At 35.4% G+C, this 20,344-nt stretch overlaps 1 protein-coding gene across 7 annotated transcripts; it reads right to left on the bottom strand.

The window, feature by feature from the left end:
- Positions 1-1,860: 1,860 nt before the first annotated feature.
- Positions 1,861-18,631, bottom strand: LOC105178715 (NOL1/NOP2/sun family protein). 7 transcript variants are annotated; one of them, XR_016063099.1, is made up of 14 exons: positions 18,480-18,631; positions 18,255-18,373; positions 17,132-17,492; positions 16,650-16,797; positions 15,648-15,785; positions 14,702-14,764; positions 12,356-12,477; positions 10,828-11,035; positions 8,787-9,001; positions 6,909-7,009; positions 6,308-6,389; positions 5,391-5,452; positions 2,974-3,160; positions 1,861-2,769 (listed from the first exon to the last, which is right to left on the bottom strand). XR_016063099.1 is itself a non-coding variant. In XM_088876339.1 (13 exons), the coding sequence occupies exons 1-13, from the start codon at positions 18,546-18,548 to the stop codon at positions 3,046-3,048; spliced, it is 1,803 nt and encodes a 600-aa protein (XP_088732465.1). In that variant the 5' UTR covers positions 18,549-18,631; the 3' UTR covers positions 2,799-3,045. The 7 variants fall into 7 exon arrangements, 5 of the variants coding, with proteins under 5 accessions (XP_088732465.1, XP_020555084.2, XP_088732466.1 ...); XR_016063098.1 differs by having other exon boundaries at positions 1,861-2,252; XM_088876339.1 differs by lacking the exon at positions 1,861-2,769 and having other exon boundaries at positions 2,799-3,160.
- Between the last annotated feature and the right edge of the window lie 1,713 nt (positions 18,632-20,344).

Genomic DNA, 20,344 nt, shown 5'->3' with positions numbered 1-20,344 from the left:
TCCCTCCGTTAGATTAGACGGTCAATTAACGATCAAAATTAATTTTGATCAATTAAGAAAATTTAGGAATTAAAATTGATGAAGTCGGAATATGAAGTATCAAAAGTAATTTAGTGAACTAACTATGGGCCAAAAATCAAAATTATCCCAAAGTAATTAATACAAATATTTAGATATTTGATGAGATTAGAACTACAAATTTCACACTTATGAAGCTTTGACATCTTAATTTAGATCAATGGACAAGACTTCACGTCTATATTCTTATAATAATAGGGTTAGTTAAACTTTGATCATCTCTGAAAATGTGATATTATATTTTTTTTTAAGAAAAGTTTCAAAATTTTACTTACAATTCCTCCAATAATTCTCTATTTTATTAGAATTTAGATTAAAATTACTGACATTAAAATTTTAATTTATCCCTCATTTAATATTTTCACGTAATATTCTCATTCATCTATGCCTACTTTCTATCAAATGATTACAATTTGATAGCAATGTCTTATTACATTTATACCCTTGAGTTCATATATATTTTATTTATCGCCTTACAAGTATAAAATATTGCATGAGATGTTAAATAAAAGCTAAAAATTAAAAATTTATGTATTATTTTTTGTTGACATAAACATTTTTTATCCAACCCTAACAGGAAAGAGTCAGGTGTTATCGGTGGATTTTGGAGGGGGTGTAAGCGTAATTTTAAAACTTTGAGGGAAGTGTTGTTTCGTATTTTAAGAGCATGTCAAAGTATAATTAACCCATAATAATATCTTTTCCTATTCTTACAGTTCTTCAAAAAAGAAATAATAATTTTTCACTACAAATAAAAAAGAAGATTAATGACAAAAATGAAAAAGTGACGTTTTAATATTATCACTAAGTGTATATATATATATATATGTATATATATATACATTTAATGACAAGAATTTTTATTTTATTTAAGTAATGAATTTCATAGTTCTAATAGTGATCACATTTACTTTGTAACAATTGTCATTAGCAAAAATCAGTGATAAAAAAGCTGGGTAAAGTCGTTAATTAAAACAATTATAAACACATCTAAGGCGACGATTTAGTGATAATAAATAATTGTCGTTATTATATTTGCATTGCAACTAAATTGTCATTATAAATATATCGTTTAATGACAACTTTCTATTCATTATATCAAGATAAAATCAAAATATATATTTTTAATGGTAGTTTTAAAATTAATATATAATATTCTATCTATAATATTGAAGTGTTTTTAAATCTTGAACCAAATAATGGTTGGGAAAAATAGAAAGGAATTTAATGACCAAACACTTGGCTTTCAACACTTTATCCAAAAAGGGATAACTGCAGCCCCACTTGTGTAGTGTTATTACCTCATAAGAAAGATGGAACTTTTTCCCTTTTTTGCTGCCTTTGTTCTGAAAAGAGGAAAGAGTAATGGCTTCAGGCATTGAGGGTATTTTCTACAAGTAGAAGCTTCTTGCACTTTTCTCATCTCTGTTTGTGTTGATTCTTTGTCCCGTTATCATCATGCTATTGTATTTGCCTCAAAATTGAATCAAGCCTTTTCAAGAAGGTGGATCTTGAACCCCCCCCCCCCCCCCTTTTTTTTCCCCCCCCCTTTTTTTTTTTACCTTCGACGATTAGAGTTGTAATAATCTGCAGACGGGTAGAGCACTCGCTTATTAAAATTGATAAAGTCTAAAATAAAATACGATCTCATTTGAAGTTCTGTATCAATCTAATATGAACGTCGTCGCAGAGAGATGGAGTCTATTAGAGTAATTGAGACGAGAATACGAAACTGGTAAAAGAACACTACCAAACAATCAAAGTCATCAAGGCATGATCCGATTATCCTCTTTATCAAATATGATTTTCCCCACACGAGAAAAGTTGTATTGTATTGTTAGATATACAACACTGTCAACATGACCATAGCAATCCCATGAAGCAAACATTGGTGAGTTGCCTATTTAAGGCTGTGCTTGCACATCAACTTTATCCCAAGCACATCTATCACAGAACAGATAACTCACAAAATCCTTTTTATCCTCTTCACCTCTACAGGAAATTTTGCACTTAACAAATGGCCTCAGAGCTATCTGCTACTGTACCTCAATCGTCACTTACCAACATGGATGAATTTGAAGGGCTAGAAGTGACGGAATTTGACCCAAACACACTCCAGGAGCTGCTATACGAGCCCGCAGAGGAACTAGAGAGCGGTGCAGCATTCATGCAACCTAAGGAGGTTGACGGGACAAATCTCAGTCCAACAGTGGAGAATTACTGGGTTCTTGAGGATATCAAAGACGATGTCCAAGATTTCAATTGGCTCTACATGGTGGAGGAAACAGCTCCACCATGCAATGATTTGGGAGCTTGGTATGAAGACCAATGCATTGAAGAATTAAGTGAAACTTTTGTAATGGGAGATTATTCACTTTCCCACAATGCAATTCTGTGTGATGAAATTGGGTACATAGGGTTGTGGCAAGAGAATTAGCACTGGGAATCCATGTTTCATGAATCAAACCAGTAAGCAAATTACCAAGGATTCTTCAAAAGGCACCTTATTCGAGTCTAGCAAAGATCAAAATAAAGAGAGAATTTATGTCACTAGATAAACCTTCATTGTTTGCTCACTTCTATTTTATATGGTAAGAATCTAATTCTCATGATAAGTTTTGCTGCAATGCAATCAGGTCAACTACATCATCCACACCGTAGCCTGTGCTCCATGCTCTAGTGAAATGGCAACTAAAGAGCCACAAGTAAATGGATACAAGTGACTAGGCAATATCAGTAAGATGAATTATAAAGTACAACATTTTGGTTTCAAATGGGAACCAGATTCAGTATTAACTTATAAACAACAGGGGGGGGGGGGTGCAAGTTTATCGCCTTTTCAGTTATTCTTGAATTTACTTGAGAAAAAAACGTTAAAAATTCCAGACTGCATACCTCCAAGGAAGCACGGAAGGCAGAAAGAACGGAGAATATAATCCGGAGGAATGTAACTGTTCTGAGTACAAGTCAGATATCTTTGTGACCAACATTAAACTTGGCGATGAAAAAACCTATAGTATCAAGTTCGGAGGAAGGATCAAATCTCTGAACAAGATCTTCTTCACCAGGTCTTAACCATTCCCTGAAAAATGAAAAATTAAATCAGTTTCCTGCTTCAAAAATTAAAAGTTCAAAAAAGAAAAAGTAGAGAAGGATAGCATACTACTTGGGCTGTGAAAAGTATGCTGTGGAGATGTTTATAAATATTATATCAAAATTTTAAATGCTAAGATATCATATGTAGGAAACTGCTTCGTGAATTTTAAAATTGTAATGATGCCAACAACAAGAAATTCTTACTAAACGAACTGTTCTTGTGGATATTTGGACACGAACGCTACAACAATATTCTCAATTGTCTTAACTTCAGAACCCAACTTTTCATGAATCAAGATGACATCGGTATAGAGTTGACCTTGTGCAGTGAACTATATCATAAATCTAAACTTTAGTTCAGTTGAAAGATTATTCAGATTTACCATCTTCACACTAGTTATGAGTTTATTGTAGAGGAACGTAATATCACTCTTCTGCTCAAATATCTAAGGCGAAGAGTTATAAGATATATAAAAGATGACAAATAGAAATCAGACACGAGTTTCTAGTACTTGAACATCATGTTGCCCCATCGATACAGCTTGCTGTTCATTAGATTCAGACAATTCCAAGAATAGGATATTCAGCTTAAGTTCACAGTTAACCTCAAATCCTGTTGCATTACTATAGAACAGGTGGTGGCTTCAAAAATAGAACAGGTTAAGTCTCAGCTCGTTGGTAAGGCTTCCACTGTGATGGGATGAGAGATCACGCTAGGTTTATACCCGATTGAGATGTTTGAAACTGAAGGATGAAGATTGGCCTGGTTTTCGCCTTAGTTTTAGGTCATATAAAAGAAATTTTTTACCCTTTATATTGATTCCTACGGATTGGATAAGAGACAATTCTTGAATGAGGGATGACTTGAAAAAGAAAAATGGGTACAGATCTCCGGCGGGAATGATTTGGAAGATCCAAGACCAAAAAAAAATAGTGGTATTTCCTAGCAACAACATGATGGAGGCAGTCAATCAATATGGATTGATCCTAAATCTGATTCAAATTCAATGCAGTACTAGTACCTATGGGTAAATAAGAAATGTATTGACCCAATTCTTTTTAATGAATAGATCCGACCACAACTTCGAATATCGAAGTCAAAGGGATCAAATAGGCCTGAATCATAGAAGCATTTATCGAATTTGAACCGAGAGATCCATGAAATGGGATCCTATTGCATATAGATACAAATGGTCTCATATTAGCCAATAACCTTACCTTGCCTACGATCCGTGGGGACTAAAGTGAATTAAACCTTTGTCTACTTTATAGGGGCAAATAAGTTGAGTATCTTACTTTTCTGAAGTAGAAAAAAGCCATGTAATAGCAACTTTGAGACAAAGGATAATACCTTACTCCAGCTCGGATAAGATACTCTCGCTAGTATAACATAGTATAATATATGCCGCTAGTATAAAATATTATAGTAGGCCAGAACCAGTAGTATATAGAAAGCCAGACCTATTGTGAATTTCTTTGAAAAGAGAATATATAAAGTGTGCAGTGAGGAAACAAGCAACGGATGAGCGAGCTAGCGCAAAAGCGGAGTTAGGAGTGCATCCGTATCTTTGCTAGGTAGCCAGTCTTTACAAGTCCCATAAAGTTTTCTTACTCCAATTTTTCTATTCAATTTCTAATTAGGGATTTTCAGGAGTTTTTTTTCCTTTAAGAAATATGATTTCAATGTTTGAAATTGATCTTTTAAAAATATGATTCTAATGATTGAAGAAATTAAAAATATGATCCTAATGATTGAAGAAATTATGTTGCTGGCATCCTCACTTCTCTAAGTTCCATACGGAAGAGCAGATTATTCTTTTTCCTCTTTTTTTGTGACTCGCACGCAATTGTCTGGACTGCAAGCTTCTTCCAGTTTGCAGGAGATAACTAATCTCAGGATGAAGGAAAAAGCGGAACTGGATCTTTTCAATTGGGAGTGCAAGGTGCACCAAGTTGAGTAAGTAAATATAAAAGACCCAATGGGTGTTTAGATTATATCTTGAATTAGTTCTGCATAACTGGCTAATCTCTCAAGCATGCCCTCATATTTATCATCTTTTACTGCTACTAGAGGTTGGCAGGTCAAATACTACTAAACATGCCTCCATATGTTACATGGGTAAGCCGAACTAAGATGGAGTTATCTCATTCTCAACCGAATTCAACTTGATACAAAAGAAGTAATTTGACATCAAGTGGTGGATGAAAGAACTTACTCCTGGTATCCGTCAGAAAATTGACAGCCTCCAACAAGGCCATGTCCCCCTACTTTTGGATGCTGCAACCAATTAACAAACAGATGCAACAATCAGTAATTTATCAAGGCTGACTTATGTAATTGTTGTCTTGCTCAGAGTGTACCTACCTGTTTCTAAACAAAGGGAAAACAACCCCAACTATCATAAAAATTTTCAGCATGTCCCATGCAAAATAAAATCATAAAAGCAGCCCGATTAAGTCTTTGCAGAGTTATTAGGAATTTTCGGTAGTTGCAAAATTAAGTAAGCTCAACTACCCAAAATTCTAATAGTTGGATAACTTACAACTCCGAATTTTGTGATCTAGAACTCAAGTAAGCCTACGAAAATCACACTGCTATTCAACTTCAGGATCCTTTTCTCATTGTTTTATGTTTGACGGCTGTAAAGTAAGCTCAGTTACAGGAGCAAGCTGTCCACTTATAGTGGGGCAAAGGTAGGAATTGAAGTACAAAAATCCCCCGTGTACAGTATTGGAGACAAAAATCCTCCGGTACACAAATGACAAAGAAAGAGCAACTATATAAGCGAGTCATTTATATTTTCATAATCATGCTACAAGGTAGACAGGTGAAAAACTAAAGTCTAGAACACAATCTAAGAAAATGGAGACATGAACAGCACGAAAACAATTTTTGAGTCCACATATATGGGGGCTATTGACTCCATCAATAAGGTGGTTGTACATGATGGAACATGAACAACTTATCCACCGCTGGATACAGACACATGGGAAAAACTACCAGCAATGATCACGCAACTCCAAACACACAAAGCTGACTACCCAATAACAAAAAAATTTAACATTCACTGATGCTTCAACAAATAACAATTTGGATTTATAATCTGTATAGACCTTTAACCTTAGAGCTAACCTGTGATGCCAATGAGAGAAACTTGTATGTGTCCAATGCATATCTAACCAATGCTTCATTTTCACCTGGGTTTATTGTACACCTGCATGTTTAAAAACACTTTGGAGTTATTTTGTATTCATATATGCGGGGTCGTAAATCAAGAGACACCATTCAATATTCACTTTATTGATTATACCGGGGATCCTGCTGCTGACCCCAGCAAAGCATGGGATAAAGCTGAGTCTTGTATAATCAACAATGAACCTAATAAGATCCATGGAAGTATGCTATGCAACTTTTTGTGGGCTTATGATACATGAAGGGACTGCCTGAGATTTAGTTCTAGCAAATATCAACAATTCCTAAGAATCAAGGAGTGCTGATAAATCCAGAGCCTATTCCTGAGTGACCTAAGACAATTATCAGGGAAATGGTGGAGGAACACATCCTATGTCATCCACAATCACCAGGAAGTGCAGACAAAAAGAGAGGAGGCAGTAGGAATTAGAATTGATATGCATATCAGGCATGGAAATTTTTTTTATATTAATAGCTTAAAAAAGAGAATAAAATATGAGAGAAGAGCACATATATGCAACATGTCAATAAGAATGCTTACGTTGAGTACACGATAACTCCGCCAGGGCGAACAAGTTGCACAGCCTGGTCAAACATCCGCCTCTGGTACTTGGCATGTGTTCTTAATGACTCAACTGTATCCTACAAATAAGAACAGGTGAAGAGATGGGAAAAGTCAGCGCCGGTCAAACAACGGAAGAACACATTCTTTCAAAATGTATAAAGCAAACATGAGTTTCTAATCCAACAAGAGTGCTTCTGCTGCATTTTAGGAAATACAACCATTACTTTCATATGCAAAATGTGTGAAGTATGAGATGTCAACGTTGGACATCAACAATTTTTAAATTGAACTGCTTCTATATATGTTCAGAAATTTGACTGTATAAAATCTCAAACCCAAGGTATCAGCTGCACAGGAGGAAAGGCCGATGTTGGAACACCAGAACAAGACATTGGTGTCAGAAAAAGTGCCATAAATAATCAATTAAGCAAGTTAAGATACCCGGAACGAGAAAAACTCAGCCGAGTAGAAGACCAAATAACCATTTATCAAGAAGATGGTAGAAGTTTTGACCACAGTACTACATATGAGCCCCATCTACAAAGGTAGTGACTAGTGACACCATGGATCACATATCGTTGAAGCCATCCTTGCTAACAAAAGATGAGTTTAAACAAGAGTTCCAGACAGAAAATTTATTTGAGAAAAGGAAGTAAAACTAAAAGAGGTCAGGATTGGATTTAATTAACTTTAGAAGTCCAATGTAATCTTAGCACATGTTCCTCGCTTTCAATCTAAACTTTCTTTTTCTCCAGCTCACTAATTCCTATTATCAGAGCCAATAATTCCTTGTCCAATAATTTATCTAAGGATCAATTCATTACCAGGCAGGTGGTGAAAGAGAGAAAAAAGTTGTAGGGAAAAGAAACTGTCTTAAGTAATCAGTTGGATACAAGTTCAAGAAAATGATGAGAAAACCTTATTAAGTAAAAGAAATCTAGATTACTGTGCTAACATGGTACATATAAGAGTTACTGGAGTGTTTTAGTGGACATCTTTACATATTACCACGCCTCCAGAAGAAAAACAAGTTTATAATATTTCTTAGAAGTAATTGGATACACATACGTCTTCCCATTTTCTATGACACAAATGAACATCAAATAAAGCAAAAAGAAAAATATAATTATCCTCTGATAAGATGCAAATAATCTTTTTCGAGAGGCCTTTCTCGATCAATCCCCTTGCCCCTCATTCTTCACGAATCACAAAGGTCCTTTTCAAGTTGAATTCGTTCATTTTGGAATCTCGGTTCTTCTACTTCATTTTTATTTAATATGATTTTCTTTTTCCCTCTCCTTTTTCTTTTCTTAATATCATTCCTTAAGTCCCATAGGTTTCATCTGTAGAATTTGACTATTGAACAAAGGGTACGAAATCAATCACAATGATTTTTCGATCAAAAGTACTATGTGAAATCTTCGGTTTTTTCCTCTTCCTCTATCCCTATCCCATAGGTACAGAATCAATAGAGAACCTTTTCTTCTGTATGAATCAATCTTATTCCATTCCATTCCTTCCGGATTCTTCTTCCAATCACCTAGAAATCCTATAAAAAAGAATGCTTTGGATTGGCTTGCATCAAACTAAAATTATCAGGCTGCAATGGACTCAGATAACAGACTGATATTCAGATACCTGATACAGATTGGCTGCAGGTTGAACCCACAATACATAGGAACAGCACAAGCAAAAAATGTAGAGATGTATTATAAGCACAGTGCAGATGTCAAAGAAATATAAGACAAGACAAATTCAACCAGATGCACAAACAGAAAATGTAGAGATGTATTATATGCACAGGGCACATGCCAAAGAAATAAAAGTAAAGACAAATTCAACCATAGGCCTTACCTCTCCAGCAAATAGGCGAGGTCGCAAACCAAGTGCAGAACAAGGAGCATCAAGGAGAACACGGTCAAAACTGTTAGGTAAAAATCCTTTAGACCTTTCAACTCTTCCACCTAAAGAGTTATTTCTTCCAGGCCCATTTCTCATTTTGCGGGTGCTCTTACGCACCTCAGCTTTACTGGTGTAAACTTCTTTCCTTAATTGCTCAATGCTAGCTGCTTCATCCAGTTATGAGGAGATGAAAAATGAAATCAAGAATGAGAAATAGTTTCAAACCATGCATAAAAAGAATGATGAAGTTATAAGTAATCGATCAAGAGAGGGAAGAAACATAGGCTTTCTCGCCATGCATTTGCATTTCAGTTTGCATATTTCCACAGAAGTTCGAAAAATGTGGTTGACTTTTGTGCACTTTGTGAAGGCTCGAGCAGAAAACATTTCCAAAATAAAACAGCCATTTCAACCTTTTGAAAAGGCTACACACCATTTTCAACAAATTGGTTCTTGTACTCACAAGACCCATCTTCATGATGTTATCACAGGCTAAAACCAGTAAATAAAACATATTTATCCTTGTTTTCACCAGTCCAATAAATTAATCAACTTTTTCTAGTCAAAACAATGCACGGACATTTTCATTTTAAAAAAAAATTTACGGACATTCTATCCCCAACTCTTTTTAGAACATATTTTAGCATTAATATTTTCAAAAAAGAACCAACCACCAGTATAGGTCTGATAAGTTGAAAGAAGTCAAATATAAAATAGTTAATTATAATATATGCTTTTAACAGGGACCACGAACGAAACAACAGATACAAATCAATTGATGAGAAGCATTACACTCATCTATATGCAGAAAATCAGTATCCAAAGATTGCTTCCAGCTGATTATGACTGGCATAAATAAAATATTTTGGGGTCAAAGACAGCAATTTTCAGTTGACCTAAACCATTTTTCTTATTATACAATGAAACACTACTTCAAAGCATGTTCAAACACTAAATTTGAGAACCAAGTAAAGACTGAACAAAAATGAATTCAATTCTGAACTTTCGGAGCTTCTAAAGTGGCGGGTAAAGGAGGAAAGCTCAGAACATTGACAATACTGCTCCAGAGTGGTATTAAACACCAAAGGGGGAAGAAACCAAGTCATTGTCATAATTAATCAATTAATATTGTTTTTTAGATTCTCTACCCTAATTTCAACCACATCTTTTTCAAAAGTCTACCCTCCATTTTTAGAAAGAACGTTTTATTTTAGCGAAAACTTATTTATTTTACATTGAAAACAAGTAATGAAACAGGTTTTCTCAAATTGAAATGTCAAAACAAGACAACTCGATTGGCTTGACATTCATCAGTCCAAACAAATATTCATTTTAATAAATTCCCTGGGAGAATCGACTCAAAATATTTTCACAAAAGTAGAAATGAAAATTAATCCAAGCATAGTTCAGAGGCCCTTCACGTCTTGTGTTTTTTCAATGCGCCTGCCACTTGCCAGCATTAGCTTCACTGTAAAGCATGTCCATGTCTTTCAAGTCATACATCTTCAAGTTTATGCAAGGTCCACTATAAAACATATGGACAAGCTAATCTACCTCTTAAACACAGAAATAAGCAGGGGAATCTGCTTCATTCTCAACAAACTATCCCACATGCATTACACTCAACAAATCTTCGCCACACTTACTGGATAATCCCTGCATTTTTCCACACAATTTCTCTCAAGATGAAGGAACTGTATTCACATTGCAAGGATTATTGGAATTTGATCGATTACTCATCTTTAGAAATGAATGGTCCCCAAAAAGTGGGGAAAACAACTCCTCCATTAAGGGCCATATAGAAATAAGAAGCAAAACAGGTTTCCTATAAATTAGCATGAATCATCTGATGTGTAACTATTGCACAAGAATTTCGATATACAAAATGGTGTTCAAAAGTTGAAAATGGTGTTCACAAGAATTTCGATATATAAAGTAGGAAATTATCAAGAGATGAAAAGAATATTATTGGTGTTCAAGGAATAAAACTCACCATGAGTACATTCTAGAGCAGTGTTAGATATTTCCTGTGTTTTTGATGTTAATGAATCTGAGTTCTGAATGCTCTCACTCTCCCCACACATTGGAGCATCCTCACTAACAGATTTATTTATTCGCTGAACAGATCTCAGGGCATCAAGCTTATAAGTTGTTATACACTTCAAGCCCATCTCAGCAGCCAATTTCTGGATGTCAAGCACCTGAAAATGGCATGTGTCAATGATGTCACAAGATAAATTGCAACAGTATTTACACCCAGGAGAAAAGAGAAACGCATGTAAACCCAGTTTGCTCGTAAAAAGTGCAGAAGAGGAAAAGTCATTGCTGTGACCCTTCTAGTTATGAGCTATATTCTAGTCTTTTTATCTTCTAATTCTCATGCCCTTGTTTTGCATTTTATGCTTTAGAAAGGCAATATAGAAACTTGTATGCCTGCAAGAAATTTTACTTTGCCACTTTCAGGCATGCATGGGGTTTACATGAAAACTCTTAGCAACTACAGCTTGTATAACTTGACCACAATGGTGTGCAGATGCCTCCGGCTAACAAGAGGCATAGCAAAACATGTGAATCAGGGCAACCGACACCATAACATAAGAGCACGGCTTAAAACTTCTAAGTTTCAAACCAAACTACAGAAAAGTTATTTTTTATTTTATGAATGAAAATGACAGTATTTTCGAAATTATCTAGTTTCCTTCTAACACTTCTTTTTCTTGAGTTTCCCAGCAAACTTTTTATTTTTCCTAATTTTTTACCGAAACATTTATTTCATAATTTTACCTACAAATACATAAATTCTTGTGTCGAACAAATATTTCATTCAACGATGACTGATTTAATATTATGCTAAGTTAGTAATGCTGTATGCATATATATATCAATGTAATTAAGACATTTTATAACACACACTTAAAAAAATAAATACTAAATTATTATTTAATTTCAATAGCAACGACATCAAATAATAACTCCAAAATATAATTATACTACATGAAATTAAATTATTTTGGTTGGCCCAAATGATACAAAATTGAAATAGATAAATGGTTGAATTAAAAAGAGAAGATAGTATTTGTAAATTTTATTTTTATGCTTATTACTTATGTTTCTTTAATTTCACAATTTTCCTGTAGTGTTTCTGAAAAGTTTCTAATATTTATTACCTTGAAACATGTGTAAACTTTAATTCATAGATAAGCATAACATTGAAATCCAGAGGATCAGCCAATGTCAGAAACCAAGGAACCAATGGCATCGGCATTACAATGAACTGGTAGCATCATCCAGAAAAGTTCTTCTGGAGCAATGACAACACCATACAGATTAATAAGATTTCTAGCACTATTACAAAATACAATAAGCATGTGTATGCATTTTCAGAGTGCAAACTATCTACTATTGACATAAAGTGTCAATGTCAACCCACTTATTTTACAATGAGAAGTTTGTGATATGGAGAAGACATGACAGAGAAAAGTTAAATATTCAAAATCACCTGCCAAGTTCAGAAGGTGCACCTTATTGTGAGATCGGTCAGCTGCAATAACCTCCCCTTTGTCTTTCATGAGGATCGCAATTGCAGTGGTTTTCCCTCCAGGGGCTGCACACATATCTAATATCTTATCTCCCTCTTGAGGATCTATGACAGAAAGGGTGCAACTTAGCAGGGAAAAAGAAGTAAATGAAGAGGCAAACCATGCAGAGGGTTGGGCAAACAAGGACGTGTACAAGCAACTTGAGGAGGAAATTTAATTCTCCTAGCTAGCCATTTTTCAGTGCTTCCGACTATAGTTGTAAACCTGTAATGTGGATCCAACCGGGGCTACTGATGCAAAAATGTAATGATGTTTTAAATTTTTGCTAGAATCTTTTGCAAGCAATGCAGGATGTGCTGTTCTCATCAGGTAATCACACTGCAGATTCTCCAAAACTAATGACATAGTTGTCCAACATTGTTATCTCAATATAAACGACCACTGCATGTTCAGAAACTCAACACTGCAAGGCATCACTCCATGTACATACTAACAGCATTGGCATGAGAATTTGAAACAGAGCGAAATAGAAAAGCATCATCCATGTTTTGTAGCAGGCAATTTTGTTATCCTTCATTCATCTTTTATGACTTATGTCCACCGTTGGCAAGCTAATTCAAAAAGCAAATTTGGGAACTTTCTTATAAAGGATGAGCTACTGCACATAACATATTATCTATGTTGAAAATTTTGCTGAGTTAACAGGATCTTCTGTGAGGTTTCAACTGTTACTTCCACAGTGAATGGCCAACTGAGAGATGAAATAAAGGAACAAAAGTTAAATAAAGATGCCAATTAGAAAAGGTATTAGTTCAATCACTTATGTTCTCCGTAACAATAGAGAACGCTTGCACACATGTACTAGAAAAAGCAATGGGTCTGGGTCTAGGTCTAACTCAGAGCTGCCCACTTGGGATGTTTTTGAGACCATAAACGGGTCTGCGTTCTGATATGGGGTTTTAGTGTTACACACCTCCACAAACCCAACATTTAAGATGTGATATACCTTATCATTTGTGTATGTTTTTGTGAGACATATTAAAGCATTTCTTCATAACATAAAGTCACATATGAATATAAGCACATTGCACTTATAAATGAAATGCAAATGTAAATTAATAATACTTTGAATTTATAAAAAGTAAATACATGTTTAAAATTATAACTATCTGGAATTAAAACATCCACAAACAAACTTGCAAACAATTAGTTCTTTGTCAGTAATATTATTTTTTCTCATAACTGGTGGAAAGTCAGGATGATATTTTTATAAACTAACAAACTTTGAATAACTTCAAAAATTATGAAACCGGTCTAACGAGTCTAGCCGGCTCAACCTATAGATCCTGGCCAGATAGGGCAATTTGTCCATAACATTGTCGGTTGGTTAGGTCTCAAGTCTTAGCAAATCTTCCTCAACCCCGACTTGTTGCCATTCTTTATAATACGTAAATCTTGCCATTCACATGATTCAAAGAGAAATGATGCTGGAACATAATTCTATAAGCACTAGTGTTTCACATTTATGCACTAGTCAGTTGCTGATGTCCATGGCAGGCATGCCCATTAACTTCAGAATTGCAAAAAATCAAAAGAAACATAGTTCTTGGCATGAGAGCAAAAAGGAGCCCCTTTTAAGATTTACCTCAACCAAGTTATGCAGTTTAATGTTGAAACCATGAATTTGTATTACGATGGGTCTTTAGTAATAGGCTAGACTTGTTAGACAATTATGAAACCTTATGAGTTTTAAACTTAAGTAAAGAGTTCTATGAAATAACTACTAGCCAAAGTTTGAGCTCATTTCCTATAAAACTACCCTGAAATATTAAATTATTACACCTTCAAAATTTTACAAGGTTTCTGAAAAATCTCAAAATGTCTCCCAAAAGATTTAGGTTTTTAAAAACTCATTGTAGCCTTTTAACACATTTTAGGGCAAACCATTTCTTACACAAAATAACCACGGCTGAACAAGTTGACATCGACTTTTAGCCACACTAGTAAGAAGAAATCCTATTCTTAATAAACATTGCAGCAGGAAATTCTTAATTTCCGGAGCAAAAAAACTCACTTCGGTAAATGAGCAGACAACTGACAGCCAACAAACACCCTTTCTTGGGGCATCTGTTAAGCATCTAAACCAAATTCACCAATTACTCATGTGATGACCGTGGAGCAAGATGAAGTAATTATGCTATTACTAAAGAAAAGAGACTCTATGCGTGAAAAAGCACATGACGTGGAACATGCAGCTTGTCCAAAAACTGAAAAAATACAATTGCAGAAAGTATATGAATAAACTTTCATGGTTAGGTAGTCCCTTACCTAAGGCATGTGCAGCAATGATGCTAGGGAGGTTCTGAAGAAATATGTCCCCCTCAAGTAAATCTGTAATCTCAACGAATTAGGTATTTGTGGTTACAAATAAAAACTTTTGAGCAAACAGTAAAGTTGGACATTCAGACTGCTGGACCATTAAGTATAAAAGTAGATTTATGAAGCTTGGAGAAAAAAAGTAAGGTTTAAGATCCTAGAAGGCACAAAAGCATATCAAAAGCTGCATATTGTGTGGGATCCTCAGGTCTCCATTTTTATCTATATTCTATTACTGAATAATACGTGTGTAGTTCTTGTTTTCCAGATAGATAAAATCAAAGAAAGACCGAAATAAACATGTATGCTTCATCCATTTATTTCGTTTCCTAACTCCTTTTTCTACTCTTATCAGTTTAACAAATTATCCAATATTCTACACATAGATCCACGGCATCACTGATCATATAGCTAAATTAGTTGGCAGGCCACACGCTTTTTCTTCTCCATCTCTTTGAGTTCAATCTCATTTTACCCTATATGTTTCTGAGAGAAAGACTAGAGTTGGCGCATACAGAAAAAGTTCAGAGTGCTCATATTTATGACACCATTTTACGATGGTGGTATTGCTATACATTAAGGTTCTGGAACTGTAGCAGCACAAACAAGGTTATAATGGGCAAACCAAGGAGTGAAGGAGCTAAATTATGACATTAACAGTGGATCTTTCAACATGCTCCATACTGTCCATATTTATCTTACATCATCTTAATTCTTTTCCCATTTAAGTTTCCTACATTTCCCCAGGTTTCCTTTTGGAACTCTCTCAAAGAAATGTAGTGGCAACTAAGAATTATATGCCGCCCACAGTGCAAATAAATAAATAAGCACATATATTCAACCAGCATGTTTCCAGACAATATAACCAAGGCAGGTTGCAAAAAGAATAAAACTATACCACGAAATGAAGGAAGATTAAATACTCTGTTATCCATGTCTAAAGCAACTCCTTCAGATACCCGAAACATCCCAGCTCTGGACATCATAGTGGTTCCTTGACCAATGTAGAGGCCGTTACGTTCAAAATGATAAGGATCTGCAAATATTACAAACTTATCCATCCTTAAATATCAAGGACCCTCTTAATGACAATACAGCAAAATAGACAGGCTGCTAGTTCACAAAATAAAGTAGTAAATCACAAGTAGATCAAATACCAAAAAAATCAAGGTAAAGGAAAGAAAAAAATATCATGACAAGCAACCTAATGTCATGATACCTATGTTTTGATCCAACTCAGCTTTACATAGACAAGAATGGGGATATATCAGCCTTATAAGACTTCGGAAAAATTTGAAAAGGCTCCCTTTCGAAAAAAAACACAGTTGGTAATATGCATCTCCGAGTTGGATAATTCTTCATAGACACAAAAAAATATATAGAGCCCATTTTTCCCCCATGAAGACAAGGAAATCAAAACCGGAATATGACAAGGCAAAAACATTCTTAAAAAATAATTTGTTTAGAGCCTTGCGTCAAAACTTCAGATAGTCCTATAAAGATCAAGTTTTGATATTAAAATCATCATTTATATACCATATACTCTTATGAAGAACATTTAAGTGAACATGCCACATGCTTACCATTATGACAATTCCAGGGGCTATTCTTCAACATTTTGCATTTATGACATTGATAGTAACTGCAGAGTTCTAGTTTTAACTATTATGCATTGCGGTCAGACTATTAGATCCATAGTTATCAAAACTAATCCCTTAACTATCTAGAACAGAATATGAATGGGATTTGCATGGTGCCATTTTCATGTTTATTGTCATCAGATCACACACCAAGCATGTGACACCCCGGTACACATGAATTATAGTAAGCTAACCACCATGAGTAGAGCTAGTTCAGCAAAAACCAATAACGTCGGTGCCCAGGGGTAAGGTATTCTTGCCTGTTTGTGATCCCTGGAGAACAGTTCCACGTGTAAAACCAACACTCCATCCACCATCAGTGCCAGGTTGCTCCACAGAAACTGAAACTGCAACTGTTTCCCCTTTCTCCACATGAGCACTACATGCTAAAACACCAGGTACATACACCTAACCATGGAATATCATAAAATGGCAAGGAGATATCATGTATGTCATGTTTGTTATAAAATATTACTCCTGCATATGATAGCTCCAGAGAAGCAAGTAGTGCAATATAAGTATACAAATATAACACAAGAATAACACAGGAAGGGAAAAAAAAAAAAAGAAGCAGAAATAACAAAGAGAAGATAATCTATGGAGTAGATTGGCTCAGGAAAATTGAAGCAAATGCACTCTCAGTGCCGCAAAAGCAGTTGGCCTTCATTCTTTTATTTATAACACTTAAGAATTTTTTTAAGAGAAAATTCAGTTCGGTTTAGGTGCTAAATTGCATACTCACATGAGCACCACGAAGAACTGCTTCAGCACATTTCCGGCTCACAATCACTTCTTTAGGAGGTTTGTCTTTCTTGTACCCATAATCAATAGTGTGTGGTCCTGATCCTTTGACAAAAACTACATAGTCTAAACTGGGGATCTTGCACTTCGAAATAGAACATTTTTTTACTGAAGCATCTGAGAAACCAGCAGAGTCCATTGGTCCCGTTGCAATATCATCTGAGCTACAAGGAACATTGGCTCCTTCAGCAGGATCATTTTGCCAACCCCTTTCCTGTAATATAGCCAATAGCTTCTCAATAACAGCATCACTTGTTGACTTGAGCGTGTTCACCCGTATACAAGAGTAACATGATGGCCGCCTAACAAAAGCATAGAGAACTAAATTACAAGCAGACAAATTTGTCGACAAAGACCAACATTCCAAATGTTCAAAAACCTAAGGGAAACAACAAAGTCATTTCTGAGCTAAAACGCGACAGAAGGATGCCTTTCTAAGTTCTAACTGCAGGAAACATATTAACTATTATCTGCTGCATAGGAAATTACTGCACAGGATGCCTTTCTAACTGTAGGAAACATTCTATAAGGGTTTTAACATTGAATGGAGAATTAAGAGAAAAAAGTAAATCCCAAGATCAACAGAAGGTTAGAAACCCCATTTACGAGCAATTACACTAAATTAACTGGTCTTCCACAAGCATGAAAATGCTACCTAACAATTGGGAAGAATTCCCTCATAAACACAATAAATTTGGGACACAGTTCCCCGCTTCCAAACATGACCATGTAGTTATTTTATTTTCAGAATCAATGAGGGAAGGGCAGTCCTTTCTCCAGCAAATTTCTCAAGAAAATTAGTAAGCCGAACTACTTTCACCAACCATCAGCGTATTAGCACTAAACCGTTGTAGTTAAATACATTATACTCAATTCCAGAGAGCAAATGGAACATTCTACTATTTACAGCCCCTCTACCCCACCCCACCCCCCAAAAAAACCCAAAAAGAACCAAGCAAACAGCAGATACAATAAATTAATCAATGCAAATACCCCCAACAACAACGCTATGCAGGTGATGAAATAAAACAGTGTAAACCAAGAAAAGGATCTGAAATACCGACGTGAGCGCCTTGGAAATTCTAGCAAAATGGTCCACTCCATAGGCTTTAACAAAGTACTCTTCCACTTGAGGGTTCCAACGCAATGTTGGGTTGTAACAGTATCGTTCCGACGGATCCATCTGTTCATACAATCAATCAAACAACATAATACACACACATTCACATACACAGCCACACAATATATATATATAGGGGAGAGAGGGAGAGAGGGAGAGAAATGAGTGCCTTTGGAAGGAAGGGTTTATGGTGGTGGAGAGTGAGGAGGGTTTTGAGAAAACCCCTTCCTTTCTTCATTCAACTTTTGTCAATGCAGAGCCCTACCCCCCCAAGCACATTAATTCACCCCAAAATTAATTAAACTTTCATTTTTGAGTTACTAGTGACATGAAAGAAAAATATGGATAAATGCAGAATTAGTACTATAAAGCCATATTTATTAAGGTTTATTGGATAATTCACATAATACTATTTTCAAATTAAATGTTGTATTGCTTTCCACAAGACTTTTGACCTACTTGTTTACTTTGTGATACTATTTTGTTCAGTAGCAGTGAACAAGCGAACAAATGTATTTACGAAATTGGATTGCGTCTCTGTAAAAATGGTGAGCACGAACAATTCAAGAAGTGTAACTTCCATGAGAAACAGATTTGAAGCAGAAGACTAGAATCAAGAAGACAAATTTTCAGTTTATTTTCTCTTATTTGAAAATTAGATACAACAGATGTATATATAACTATCTTAACCAGAAAACTCACTCTCCCGCTCTCTAAGTTGCTATCCTAACTGAAGAATCGTTTTCACGCCTTCAAATCTCATAAGAATGAATACAATGAAAGCAACTCATAAAAGCGTGATTTCGCAGTACCCTATAATGCGTTTTCTTCTACGAAGTAAAGCACGTTTCCAATTGTTCCTTTCTTCTTTCTTCTGCAAGTTCTAAACTGCACGCTGCAACTTCATAAACTATTCTGAAGCTATTGTTTACATCCCCTCCTCAAGTGGGACTTGGTTGAATGTTGACAAGTCCTAACTTGGAGATAGCTTTCATGAACTTTGGACCTGACAGATTCTTAGTAAACACATCCGCAGGCTGATTATATGTAGAAATGTGCAGAGGCCTGATGAAGCCTTCTTTAAACTTATCTCGTACTAAATGGCAATCAATCTCCAGGTGTTTGGTCCTCTCATGGAACACCGGATTAGCAGTGATATATAGTGCTGCTTGGTTGTCGCAGTGTAGTGGAATAGGAGTGGGAATTACAATCTGCAAATCCTTTAGTACATTATGAATCCAAATTAATTCACATGTGGTGGATGCCAAACTTCTGTATTCCGCCTCTGCTGAAGATCGTGATACGGTCGTTTGTTTCTTGGTTTTCCAAGATATCAAACTATTGCCAAGAAAAACACAAAAACCAGTTAATGACCTCCTCGTATCTTTGCAAAAGGATATAATCAAATGTAAACAATAGCTTCAGAATAGTTTATGAAGTTGCAGCGTGCAGTTTAGAACTTGCAGAAGAAAGAAGAAAGGAACAATTGGAAACGTGCTTTACTTCGTAGAAGAAAACGCATTATAGGGTACTGCGAAATCTCTGCAATTGTCTTCTCTGAAGGGCCTGCAATTAACACATCATCCACGTATACAAGAAGACAATAAAAGCCAGTTAATGAGTCCTTTGTAAACAAGCAATAATCATGTTTGGACTGAACAAAGCCATAGCTTTCAAGCTTTGAAGTAAACTCTTGATTCCATTGTCGAGATGCCTGTTTAAGGCCATATAAAGATCTCTTTAACCTGCAAACATGTCCCTTTGGGACCTCATACCCCTCTGGAGGCTGCATATAAATTTCCTCATCAAGATATCCATGTAAAAACGCATTATTTATATCAACTTGATGTAAATGCCAATTCAGTTTTGCAGAGATAGCAATTATAGCTCTAACAGTGACAATTTTGGCTACAGGAGAGAAGCTATCTAAGTAATCTATTCCCTCAATTTGATTATATCCTTTTGCTACTAATCTAGCTTTGTATCTATCTATAGTTCCATCAGGATTAAGCTTTATTTTGAATATCCACTTAC

The sequence above is a fragment of the Sesamum indicum genome, linkage group LG12, assembly GCF_026168435.1.
Source record: "Sesamum indicum cultivar Baizhima isolate 11 linkage group LG12, ASM2616843v1, whole genome shotgun sequence".
In the NCBI taxonomy this organism is placed as follows: domain Eukaryota; kingdom Viridiplantae; phylum Streptophyta; class Magnoliopsida; order Lamiales; family Pedaliaceae; genus Sesamum; species Sesamum indicum.
Note: the sequence above shows the minus strand (reverse complement) of the source record. Positions and strands in the feature narration are given on the sequence as shown.

What these genes read in the sequence shown, in the direction of transcription:
- LOC105178715 (XM_088876339.1), bottom strand. Translation starts at nt 18,548, where the DNA reads ATGAAGAAAGGAAGGGGTTTTCTCAAAACCCTCCTCACTCTCCACCAC. An exon ending in AGAATTTCCAAGGCGCTCAC is followed by an intron (nt 17,493 to 18,254) that starts GTCGGTATTTCA and finishes TGCTTTTGTTAG; the next exon opens with GCGGCCATCATGTTACTCTT. An exon ending in TAATCTTCCTTCATTTCGTG is followed by an intron (nt 14,765 to 15,647) that starts GTATAGTTTTAT and finishes TTGAGATTACAG; the next exon opens with ATTTACTTGAGGGGGACATA.